Source organism: Ooceraea biroi, chromosome 11 (assembly GCF_003672135.1).
Source record: "Ooceraea biroi isolate clonal line C1 chromosome 11, Obir_v5.4, whole genome shotgun sequence".
Lineage (NCBI taxonomy): Eukaryota > Metazoa > Arthropoda > Insecta > Hymenoptera > Formicidae > Ooceraea > Ooceraea biroi.
Genome location: NC_039516.1, coordinates 5,332,810 through 5,345,803, shown reverse-complemented (window position 1 = coordinate 5,345,803; position 12,994 = coordinate 5,332,810). Strand labels below are relative to the sequence as shown.

General features: G+C 43.8%; 2 protein-coding genes across 3 annotated transcripts; both read right to left on the bottom strand.

The window, feature by feature from the left end:
* Window positions 1-6,261: 6,261 nt before the first annotated feature.
* LOC105275884 (NADH dehydrogenase [ubiquinone] 1 alpha subcomplex subunit 5) lies at window positions 6,262-7,119 on the bottom strand. Of its 2 annotated transcripts, none has more exons than XM_011333064.3 (3): window positions 6,971-7,119; window positions 6,632-6,793; window positions 6,262-6,551 (listed from the first exon to the last, which is right to left on the bottom strand). In XM_011333064.3, the coding sequence occupies exons 1-3, from the start codon at window positions 6,989-6,991 to the stop codon at window positions 6,378-6,380; spliced, it is 357 nt and encodes a 118-aa protein (XP_011331366.1). In that variant the 5' UTR covers window positions 6,992-7,119; the 3' UTR covers window positions 6,262-6,377. The 2 variants fall into 2 exon arrangements, with proteins under 2 accessions (XP_011331366.1, XP_011331367.1); XM_011333065.3 differs by having other exon boundaries at window positions 6,865-7,007.
* Window positions 7,120-7,381: 262 nt separating this feature from the next.
* On the bottom strand, window positions 7,382-9,058 carry LOC105275885 (40S ribosomal protein S5). Its single transcript, XM_011333066.1, has 3 exons — window positions 8,976-9,058; window positions 7,947-8,331; window positions 7,382-7,711 (listed from the first exon to the last, which is right to left on the bottom strand). The coding sequence occupies exons 2-3, from the start codon at window positions 8,325-8,327 to the stop codon at window positions 7,427-7,429; spliced, it is 666 nt and encodes a 221-aa protein (XP_011331368.1). The 5' UTR covers window positions 8,328-8,331; window positions 8,976-9,058; the 3' UTR covers window positions 7,382-7,426.
* Window positions 9,059-12,994: the final 3,936 nt, after the last annotated feature.

Below are 12,994 nucleotides of genomic sequence, written 5' to 3'. Positions count from 1 at the left end.
ACTCGCAAGTAGTTGTCGTGGTATTTCGATGATGTAACATGCAAACAACATCGGCATTACGCAAGACCACTATCAAAGTATTATTCAGTCTCTGATCGATGGATCATGATATAGAAAGCTGCGCAATAAGCACGTCGCAATCGACATCATCGATCCCATGGTGACATACGATATGCGATCACAGATGACCTTTCCATGGTGTCACCTTGAGCGCGTGAAGAATCAATTCAGTCTGTCATCATTGGAATGCAAAAGTCGGATAATGAGAGCGGCCCGTCGTTTATTCAATCGTGCTATTTTGTACGCGCGACATTCGCTCATTTACCATTCAAGCATCCATTCAGATTCAGATTTTCGTCGAGGATTCCAGCGCGCAGAAGTCATTCCGGTCTCCTCGAGCTTGATCGTCCGACACGGTTCGTTCTCGAACGGTCATTCGATTTTCGTCTCACCTTTAACCTTCAAGTTCATTCCGCCGTAGAACCGCTATGCGGCATTTTAGGACACTCGACGTTCCTATTTCCGTGCATCGCCGCGCGTTTCTCGCGTTTGATTAATTCTGACAGTAACCGGTAAAGCACGACGAATCCATGAGACCCGGTTATCACACGCGTTTATTATATTGATTCACGTTATCCGGATTTATGACGTCTCCCAGATATGCATAAATTTTCTATACCAAGCATCGCGTCGTTTTTTTCGCGCAAAATACAGAATTATGCAACTTCACAAGACGATGACTACAATGCTCAATGTACTAAAAAATTATTCATGCAAGTAACACTCTTTTCTTTCGTACACGTATGACGCAAAGCATACGTAATCGAAATACAATAGTGGTAATTATGCGTGTACACATGAAATAAAGACATCTCTATTTTCGTCGGCGAGACGTTCACACAAATTACGGTGTTTGCGTTAATCCGCGTCTGCTAAATTAGTCGAGGTGTGAAAGAGGACGGCGGGACGAAATAATGAATTTTTTGGGGAGAACGCGAATTTCGGTGCGACGATTGTGGCGAATACCGTAATGTCGTGAAAAAGATGGCTATCGCGCGACATCCGCGCCGGTCGAAACGCCGAGATTCGGCACGACAAAGTGTAAATAAAGTTCACGATCGGCGCGCGGACGCGATGGTAGGTCGCCCCGCCGAGAGTATTCTAACGGGGCAGCGTCACGGCACGTTAACGTTCTACCGATGCGGAGGGGCTACCTTTCCGCGGTCATTTTCCATACTCCGCCGGAGTCGGAGATCGTAGATCCGCGCATCGTTTCCGCGGCGCCGCGATTTTCGAATAATCGACGGATCACGATCAATCCGTCCAGAACCGAGGCTTCGGAAAAAGATGAGATTACGTGACGCGATCAATCTTGACGATTTCTCTCTCCCTCACGAAGAGGATCTCGGAATGACGGCAAGTCGCGGCCGAACGCGACGTTTTATAGACTTGCCGCGCCGTTCGCAGGCAGACGGAAATCCTCGCACGAGGATATGGCTGTGCGAAATTCTTCAGCTATCCGTCCGGCTACTTCTCGTTCGGTTATAGCGCGGGTGCTATAACGTCCCCTTCGCCGACCGGTGCTCGTAAAAATCGCGCATTGTGTTTGGCTGCAAGCGGAAAGATGCGCTCGTCTACGCGTCAGCATTGTTTCCCAGTCTCGGAATATCGCCCGCCGCGACCATTCTTTCCATCTTGCAAATACTTGCCGCGATCTAAGCCCGTCGTTCGTGGGCGCTGTGGAAGACAACGTAGTACGAAGGTTCGACCGAAGATTTATTTAGACATTAATTCCACCGTCGACACAAACGCGTCTCCTCGATTCGTGTAGCTATTCCTGACACAATGGTCCTAAAAATTCAAACTTGCATATGAATGTCTAATTCTCAATTCCGAAAACTCCGAGCTTTGAATTATTAATCGTGAATCATGATGTAGAGGGCAACAAAAGATACGGTCGAACACACGCAAAGTTCCCGGCAAAAACTTTTTGCGGACCGACGAAGCTGCGCTGCTGTGATACCTATTGATAGAAGAGGGCCAGTCATAATGGTCCACAGTTACCAGCGGATTAATTATGATTACGCTTCTTCGAGGTAAGCCGTAAAGAGAAGACGTTTATCGGACCCCCGGGGATAATCCCGTCCGCATCCGCGTATCTCGTGCGCAAATATTTTTTTCGGCGATTCCGGAGCCAAAGCGGTCGTTAGCCCAGATGAGTAAAAATGGAAAACGAGCGCAAAAAGAGCGGCGGCTTTCTCACGTTTTAAGGCCCGTAAATCACAAGGATAATCAGGCGCGCGTTCCCATAACGCGGACGGTCGCAATAACCGTCACTCGTGGCGGCTGATCGCCCGAGGAATTATTACGGGGGTAAACTATTATATTTTCGCCCCAGCGAGGCTACCGACAGCGACCGATGAAAAATGCCAGCCACGCGCGATATAAATATTCCCCGTGTGTTTCACAGCATCTTGCATACGTCGCGAAATCGGCGCGTATGCGTTACAGCTTACGCCAGCAGGTTCGCGCGTGGACGAGGCGAGTTTGGTGCGTAACGAGCATGGCTATAACTAAGCGTGCTTTTCGATGAGCTGCCGGTCCTGTTTCGGGATTTATAGTCTCTGCGAGCCTCTGCGAACGATCGACGGCTCGGCAGCCAATCACGAGGAATTCCGGAGCCGTTTAAACGTTTCTTTTTCTCATCGCGCTCACCTCTCGACACCCCCATTCGTTTTCTCAATTTTCTCGCTCGGATTTTTCAAAGTTCGCAAATTTGGTTCAACATTTTCAATTACACGCTTGAGTTAATATTATAAATTGTTTTATCTGTACGATGCGAGAGACAATATTCTAAAACATATTATTTCAGGTTGACATTCTGATCTGCGTTTACTTAGATGAGAATCTAAATGGTCGTCGATGATCGACATCGATAAGCGATGGATATTAACCCGATTAGCTACGTGGGAACATAACGTCGCCGCGTAACAAGTTTCGAAAGCGGGTCAACATCGCGCGAGATAGTCAAAAATTAACTCGTGGCAAAGTCGAGGCAACGTTTGTAGATAGCACCTGTGTCTCCATAAGTGCACGATACGTACACGACGGTACTGAAGGTATGAACGGAAATAGGGCGTGCAACCCGCTCGCCGTGTCAACAGGCGTGCTCGTGCCCACGTGTAAACGCGTGATGCCGCAATTTTCTCAAATCGAAATTGAACACCTGATAACCTATTTTACGCCAATTGTAACGGAGAGATCACGGTGCAACGATACATCGCAACTCATCGATCGATTTTCACATATTTGTGAAAATGTAGATCACTTTTGTCTCAAATCTTTCATATCAAAAATAAAATATCGAAAATATCGAAGTTTTAAAAATAAAATAAATTATTTTCAAAACAATGTCTGATCTGAGTCGTTCGTCATTTTCACGAGGTGTCCTTGATCAATTACATATTAATATTAATTGAGAAAGACAATGATAATTCGTAAATTCCGAGGGTAAAAATGAAGAAAATTGTCAGGTCAAGGAATGCAGATAAGCGAAAGGAAAACATGTTCCCTTCATATTAATATTAATATCGACCTCGTCATTTCAACGTGCACCGGTATCACGATAATGATAAAAATCCGCGTATTCACCACGACGAATAAATCACTATTCGACAATGTTTATCGCGCGTTCAACTTGTCTAGTCAAATTATTCCGGTTAAATGCCAGGCGATTGGCACAGCGCGTTAATTCCGTATCGCGTTATTTTGCAATATATTGCAATGCGCATTACTCACTCGCATCGCAATAACGTGCGGCCGTGAACGGCACGGTATACAAGTTACATTCCAAGAGCCTAAAAGTTCGAGCCTTTCACCATCTCGAAGCGTGTCTCCTCGATGTATCTTATCACGAAATTTTGCAATCTTTGATACTTTGAAAAAAAGTGTCACCAGCTGTTTAATTACCGATATGAGAGACGAGTAAATCAACATCAGCGGAACGAAAAGTCTGACACGCGCTCGATCTTTAGCCACGGAGTTCGTGACAAACTCGTGACTCGGAGCCGCGTGATTCGATTTCCGATGCCACCCTCGCATTTGATCCCTTACTCCGGCTTTTTTCCCGCGAAAGGTCATCCGATCCAGGACACCCCGTACTTAACGCGATGCTGATAGGGTCGGACCCTTTCGCGCGCGCGGTCTAGCTCGACGGATCGATCCTCTCCGACGAGAAACGCGAAATCGACACTCACCGATAAATCCGCGGCGTTGCTCCCTTTCCCACGACGGCCGCCAGGCTGCCTTCCTCTCTCTCGCTCTCTCTCTCCCCCGCGATCCGACACAATCGGACCCGCGAACCCGGGTCCGCGGCTGGCACGCGGAGATCACTGCACCGTCCGTCGTGGAAGAACGGTATATAATAATGCACTGCGCCGCGCTCTTTCTCTCTCTTTCTCTCGATCTGTCGGAGGTACGAGGGGGGAAACGACGTATGTCATGCACTGTGTCACGATCACTGTCGATCGCCGTACGCGACGCGAGTCGACGTGACGACGACGATGAAGGAACTCCTCCGTTGCGTCGCAACGGTACCGCGCTACGCGCGCGAATGTACCTCGTTTGCACCTGCAACCACCTGCCAAATCCCGGCCGTGTTTACATCGCACGTAGGGTAAGAAGGAGGGTAAAAGGGGACGCGACGCGAAGGGAAGGCGGAATGCGCGCGAGTACACGACGATCGCGTGCCGCTGCCTTGCCGCCTCGGCGTCTCGCGGGCGAGTGCGGGCCGCGCGCTCTCGCCGCGGCAACGGAATCGGGATCCTGGTGCGAGCGCGCGCGAGTACAAGCGAGTGGGAGAGGAGTAGTGCCGTGCCGTGCCGCGCCGCTCGTTTACCTCCGCCGGAGAACGGTACACCTTTTTCCATTTCGCTCTACTCTATCCGACCCCCCTCGAGGGCCCCGTGGTCCCCCGTTTTCCGCCCGCGTCGCACCGCGCCGCGCCGCGGCTTTTTAAAGGGGACGCAAGGACGGCTCTCTTCCGCGGGAAGCGGGTCTGATAAGCGCGGTCACGCCGCGCCTCGAGCTTGATTGCCGTGGCGTGGGGACGCCGCATACCCGATGCCGAAGTATCGATAGGCGCTCTTTTGCGACGTAAATTTTTAAACCCTCGCGAGCATCCCAGGTATATCTTAAACGCGCTTTGAAGGATCAACGTTCAATTAATTCTGATATATTGATACCGTTCTTTTGACATTCTGCGATATCCAGAGAGCAATATTGAATAAAGTATAATATATCGGAGAACGCGAATGGAGAACGTTTGTTAACATCTCGGCCGATTTACACCTGGATGAAATCTTTCTTTGCTAAAAGCTTTAATTTATCTTTCTTCGCATATCTTACAACCACGAATGATTTATAGTATTGTTCCCCTTCTTGAGACAAATATTATTTTTGTTATAAATCAAGTGACCAGTTTTGGCTGATTTACTCGATCTCACTTTACTTTCGCTAGTGACAATATTTCTGAGTAATATCTTTCAGTTCTCCAAACAGGATACTAAAATTTCTTTAAACTACAATAAAAGAACATAGTTTTTTGTTGAAACAAAAATGGATAAATTATTCGGGTATCATGTTATGCTCGAGCTGCCAGCAACATGTTCAGAAATCTAATAATCGTACAAGAGCATGATTGCACGCAACATGTACTCCACGGACAGAGAGACCGCCCGCGTCAGGTTTTGGTGGACGACGATCACGAAATTACGGCGCCTCGGGCCCCGTGCTCGATCGTCTCGTTTTTTCGTCGGTGCACTTAGCCGCGCGCAGGGTCCAATCACGATCGGTTCGAGCGACGAGAAACCATTCGGACGGACCACCGCGATACCGAGCGACGCAGCCGGTTTCACGATTATTAGCTCCGAGACACGGACATAACAAGAGAAAGCAAAATCGATATTGTCGATCGATATTGTGCGCGATAAGATGACAGGTAAAACTACCTAATCGCAAAGATCATTAGAAACCCAAAAGCTGATTTGATCTTTCAACAAAAACTCAATCAAAATTTAATCTAGCACAAATCTCGGTCACATAAAAACTGTTGCGTTGCAAATTTCCTGTCACATATCGCCACGCGTTTAAAATTCAATCAAAATATATATAAATCGCGCAAGATATGCACGATTAATCGGATTTCACTACCACAGCGAGAAAAGAGTAACGTTTCGGGCAACCTTTATTAATCAATCGCTATATCACTTGAAACTTGATCGTCTGTATATTGCGCTATTTATATTTTATTCGTACTGACATCAGTTACGCACTATGTACAAATATATATATATGTATATACGTATTACAAATTAAAATTACTTGTGTGGCGGCCACGTCCACTGATTAGGCGGTGCTTCCTGCATCAATTTCTCCCACGGTTTCCACTCCAGCATCTTCTCGGCCAGCCGCATCTCACTCTTCGCTTGCAGTAGAAGCTCCTCGACTTGTCCGCAAGCTATCTTGTTTTCTATGGTTTGAACATCGTTGTTCTACAAATTACGATAACTTTATTAGAAACTTTATTAGAAATGATGTGATTTCATGGCAGAACTATGTTGTTACTCCCCACCTCCCTCACGATCTTCAATCTATCTTTGACGACTTTCTCCGTTTCCACTCGGTAGGTGCTGTCCTTCGGGAACTTCTCCAACACTCGCAAAATTCTCTTGTACACTGTAGACAAGTCCATTTGAGGATGCTGGGCGACAGCCAATCCTGTCAATCGTGTGGTCTGCGAGCGGAGAAAGACAAACTCATGTTACACGTCAAATCAAATCTCGCATTTTAGCGTGAAAGGGTTACCTGCAGCAGGACTCTCACTTAAAGCGCACTCACGCGGTGAATGCAAGGTGCAACAGTTTGGCATTCTAACGACCAGTGTACATTATTGAATTCACAGATAAGTTACCTTTTTTAAAACGCCTGCCATTGTCAAGGATATTATCTAACACTCGATGCAGCGGAGGCCTTCCTTCCCTCTCCGCGACAATTCCTAACCTCAAGGTATCTATCGCACTACTGTGCCGCCAGTTACGTACACCAGCGCCCTCCCCGTGAAGAAACAGCGTACTAATGCAGCGACATTCAATGCAGTTTTATGATCTTATTGAATATTATCCTTACGTTTTTATTTTTCAGAGGATATCTCAAATTTACGAAGATGGATCAAAAGTTTTAGGAATTTCAGTCGAATTTTGATAAAACTTTAAGCAGTACGACGAGTCCCAACATGGTAACTTCAATTTTGACTTTTAATTATTGATAGAGGAAAGAATGGGAAGTGTCACGTAATTGTTTAATAATAAAATAAAATATCAAGTAATTTAAAGATAAACTGTTTGTATTTTCTGCATGTAGAAATGATTTATCGGTTAGACTTGGCAACGCGCTCTAACTCGTCCTTCTTCTTGATCGCGTACGAATTCGATGAACCTTTAGCGGCGTTGATAAGTTCATCGGCTAAACACTCGCCGATCGTTTTAATGTTACGGAATGCCGCTTCCCTCGCGCCGGTGCACAACAGCCAGATCGCCTGATTCACACGGCGCAACGGGGACACGTCCACGGCTTGTCTTCTTACGGTACCAGCGCGTCCAATACGCGTGGAGTCTTCTCTCGGCCCGGAGTTGATGATGGCTGTGACGAGAACCTGAGACACGGTCCAAGTGAGTGATGTTAGCACAGTTTATTTAATCACGTTGTATAAGACATTTAAATGCCAACAGATTTGTTACCAACAACGACCAAAACTTTTTACTATACTAAACTCTCTTTTCCAGTAAAGAAACTTATTAAAATTTATTGAAATTTATTAAAATATGACGATATAGGAATGTTTGTGTAAAAACGTAGTCGAACGCGAGCTTCGAAAATGTCAAACTCACCTGCAAGGGGTTCTCGGCAGTCAGAAGGTGGATGATCTCAAAGGCATGCTTCACAATTCGCACAGCCATCAATTTCTTTCCGTTATTTCTGCCGTGCATCATGAGCGAGTTCGTAAGACGTTCCACAATGGGACACTGCGCTTTTCGGAAACGTTTCGCAGCATAGCGCCCCGCTGAATGTGGAAGATACTTTGCGTTTTTTTCTTTAACGGCTATATAATCCTGCAGGGACATGTCGTTTACCTGCACATCATCGCAATTCCAGCGTCCGAACAGTTTGATCTCGGGCAGTTCGGCTGGCATGGCTACTGGCAACGTATTCGTCGTCGCCACCACCATATCCACGTCAAATGCTTCTTTGTCGTCCATTGTATTTATCATAATCCTGCAAAACACAAATTATTAATATATTGTTAAACAATTCTTCTACAAATATCCCCTTTTAAAGTAACAAGACTTCTAAAAAATTGTGCAACGTAGTATGAGTTGTGTTCGCCACAACAGCCAAGTTTGCACTATTTGCAATACTATGCGACGCATTTATAAATAAAATACAGCAAAAAAGTGATGTTAAAAAATAGTAAAAATAAACGAAGATGAAATGTATTAATAAACCGGGTGTTTATCGACCCATCGAGAGACAGCGAAGAAACATTTGTATTCCCGCAAGTTACTAGTCGCTTTGTCTCTGAAGTTGGGCGCTAAACGTCAAGACATGGATAGCGAAAAATGCGATCCGAGATGTTTCCGTGCTGTGGCAAGTCGAACGTGGTCGGGACGACGCTGTAGCCTCGCCGAACTCCCGATAGGGAAGTCTGAAAGCGGACACGCGGTGAGCAAAACATGTGGCAACGTGTACGATCACATGTACCGGGCGTTCGTTCCTCGCGACAAGTTTGCGCGGGCAACTTCACACTTGCACCATCACTCATGGAAACAGCCGTTTCTCATCACTCGACGACGCCGACTTGCGTTTTTCCAGCACGATATCACCTCGAAACGACGATAAATTCTTATCCTACAACTTACGTCCACGTTCTCGTGGGTAGAGCCGTGAACCGGAAGAGGCCATGACACAGCGAGCGACCTCTATCTTACCGGTTCTGAATACGCTAGTCAGTCAAAGAGAAACGAAATTACATGTCGTAAGCAGTTTTCCGCGGTTCGGACATATTTGTGTAAATATTGCTTGCAAATATAATTCAATCTGAGATTGCTGCAAAGTATCGTGATAGTTAACATTAATGTAATATAAATGCAAATTTTGAATGACAGTTGCTGATTTGATGAGCAAGGGCGATGTACAGTCAATGGAGCGATTTAATTTCGCGATAAGTCATCGATCTTTCGATAGCTATATCTGCGGTTAGGATATAATAAGAATAAGATTTTGATTTGATTTGAAACCGTGATAATAAAATAACTAAAGCTTTTTTTAACTTGAACAAAACTCGTCATAAAATTTCTAGCGCTACCGATTGAGAGGGACGAACTCGTGTAGATTCTAGGATTTCTCAATAGGTGTCGCCACGTACATGATCTCTGCGTTATTGAGAAGAAATTATTAAAATACAAACCTCTAAAAAACCTTACAAAGGTAAAAAAATACGCCAAGTACATAAAAAAGCAAAACTAAATATGATGAAATCCATAGTTAACTAGCCAAGTACCTAGAAGCAATTCAGTTTGAGGATTTGTAATTTGAAATAATACTTGGCGTGCCCGGGTCGCATTGGACATGCATTCTTCTAAATTTGTACTTCCTTGAGTATTTTCACTAATGACTCGTAAATCTTTGTATTTGGTAATATTAAAACAAATACGTTTACAGTTTTGCACATTAGCGGAGTGATTATAAATATTCCTTTTCATTACTCACTCAATACAAATAATTTACACATAGAGTTTACACAAATTATAGGTACGCACGTTTTAATGCGACCCGGGCACGCCAAGTATTATTTCAAATTACAAATCCTCAAACTGAATTGCTTCTAGGTACTTGGCTAGTTAACTATGGATTTCATCATATTTAGTTTTGCTTTTTTATGTACTTGGCGTATTGTTTTATCTTTGTAAGGTTTTTTAGAGGGATCTCCTTACTTTTTGTAAAAATTTTTTACATTTCATTAATTTTAAATGTTTTTATGTATTTTTGTATTGCCACAATAATATGTCATTTTATTTCTGTTGTGAGATCTCATTAAACATAAAAATATTGGATAATAAAGATTTATCTAATCGTCCAAATCTTCTTAATACTTCTAATTGTCAATTATAAATTGTGACAATTTAAAATTTTCTCTCTCTCCCTCTCTCTTTTTTCTCGGTTTCATTCTATGAGTATAAAATGTTCCAACTTATATCTTAAATTGTCATAATTTATATTTCAAAATTAGAAAAATTATTTCCTTATCATTGCGACGCTATCACGATGATTTCATTTAAAACAAGTAATTTTTAATTTTTTATATAATAGTTTTTGCGATTTATATCTTAATCGTAAAATAAAATATTTTCCATGTATTAAAATCAGTTTTAATTCATAATAAATTAAATCGTGCATCTGTGAACGCAACTTGAGTGACAAAATCGCTTTGCATGTGTATGTGCGAGCATACGTACGTGAGTCTGAAACTGATATCGGAAAAGGAGGAAAACGAAACGTCACAATTCTAACATTCAGTTACAATATCTCAGGATAGACTGCACCAATCTTATTCGAATTGGTCGCAATCAAAAGCTTGCATCCATATTATATTTCTAAAGTGCCGTTAGATTTTTAAATAAGGCTTTAGTTCCTGAGATATTTTAATCAAAAGTTTGTTTGACATGAATTTGGCATGAAATTCCGGATAAGCTATACGGTAGCGCTCGACGTTTATGCAATTCTTTCCGAGCAGTTCTGAGTTGTTGATAACATTATTTTTTATACTGCCTAGAGTTCTCTGCTATTGAAAATACCGTAAACTCAGAAATGAAAAAGTTCTAGCCATTAGAAATTTTTTCTTTTTCCGAGCAGTTCTAAGTTGGTGATATCATTATTTTTTATATTGCCTAGAGTTCTCTGCTATTGAAAATACCGTAAACTCAGAAATGAAAAAGTTCTAGCCATTAGAAATTTTTTCTTTTTCCGAGCAGTTCTAAGTTGGTGATATCATTATTTTTTATATTGCCTAGAGTTCTCTGCTATTGAAAATACCGTAAACACAGAAATGAAAAAGTTCTAGCCATTGAAAATTTTTTTTTTCCGACCAGTTCTGAGTTGGTGATATCATTATTTTTTATATTGCCTAGAGTTCTCTGCTATTGAAAATACCGTAAACTCAGAAATGAAAAAGTTCTAGCCGTTAAGTTATTTTTGTTAATTACGCGCTTAATAATAATTATCCTCGTAATAAGGAAAATAAAGAAAAATATATTAAAATTAAAATATTTCCCAAACGGAAACCTCAGCAGAAAGGTAACATGGCGCAGATTCATTCATTATCACTCATACACAAAAGGTAACAATCGAGAACTTGCTTGCTTGCGACTTCCCGTAAAAACAGATTCGGAAGTCTCAGTTTAATCGGAAATTGGAAATGGAATTAACGTGTCAATAACCTAGTCAACGTAAAGCGAATGTCGTATCGGATGGTGGCACACATCCGACACAATCACCGCCGTAATAATCTGTTAGTATAGGTATAGGGCTCTGTCGTCGGCTCGCAAAGGGCTCGTCGGAAGAGCGGGTGCACGAAGGTTCACGCCGAGTGAATAGGGTTGAAATCATGCTTGGTTCGTGAGCAAACGAGGGAGGTTGGAAGGGGAAGTCCGGGGGATGAGAAGTCGTGGAGCGGCACGAGGGTACGGTCGGCGGGCTAGCAACCGTACGGTATGAGAAATTTACGACCCGCCGTCCGGATTGCTAACCCATCTCGGGTTCCACTTTATTACTTTAAGTAAGATCCGACGTAGAGGCAATAAAACCCGCGTATGACCCGGAATCGCCGCCGACGAGCTTCGACGCGCGCGTAAATATCTAATGGCTCACGTTCGGTACACGCGATTGCTACCGCGCGCATCGCGTAGACATCGCGACCATCACGAGAACTCGTCAGCTCCTGCCGACATTCTCATAACGCGTTTTCGCGTCTGTAGAAAATATGCTGCGGGGGAGAAACGCATGAATCTTTCTTTTTCCTGATGAATTTGAGAAAACGAGATATGGAAAATCACGTAAATATGAAAATACATAGTGAAGTTATATCATATATGTACCTCTGTATTACCTCGACCGACTAAGGCATTCGCATGACGATCGAACCGTGCGCACTCAGGCGGTTCCGCGTTAAATCTTATGGAAATGAATTCACCGATGTAAATCGTTCCGTTGTAAAAGGCATTTGTCCGATCCCTAACTCCCCATTTATAACGAGGGTCTTTTTTTTCTCTTTCTATCTCTCTGTCTTCTGGTCTCCGCTAATTGGAAACTTGGCTTCTGCGGACAGCGACTACGACGACGACGATGATGGCGATCACGGGCATCTTTATCGTCGAAAAAAAGTAGTTAGCAATAAAAGAGCGAAACGTGAAAAAATTGCGCGATAGCTGTCCACCCATCGACGAGTACTACGTAGCGCGCGGTACATTTTACCCTCCCCCCTCGCCCATTCTCTCGCCCCATTGTCTTCTTCATTACGCAGGTATCCCGCGCGAGTATAAACGCAATTAAGCGCGTCGCGTCATCGTTAAAGCCCCGTAATTGCATTCGCGTAAAAGCAATTACGACTTCACCGACGGCGATGAGTCGGTCGCTCTGGTGCACCATTAACATAAATAGTTTATAAACCGACGTACGGCACTTTATGCGCCCGACATCACTCACGTATGCACATTCAACCGGCGTTCTCTCTGATGACGCGATGAGAGTAATGCATCGACAGCGCGTATTTCGGAGTTGGAACAAGCTCCGCGTTTCACTGCAGTAGTCGTGGTAACTGAAAACTACATGCGTAATTAAGCGATAGATAGATTCGATGCGTTTTGTTTTGCGAAACATAAAA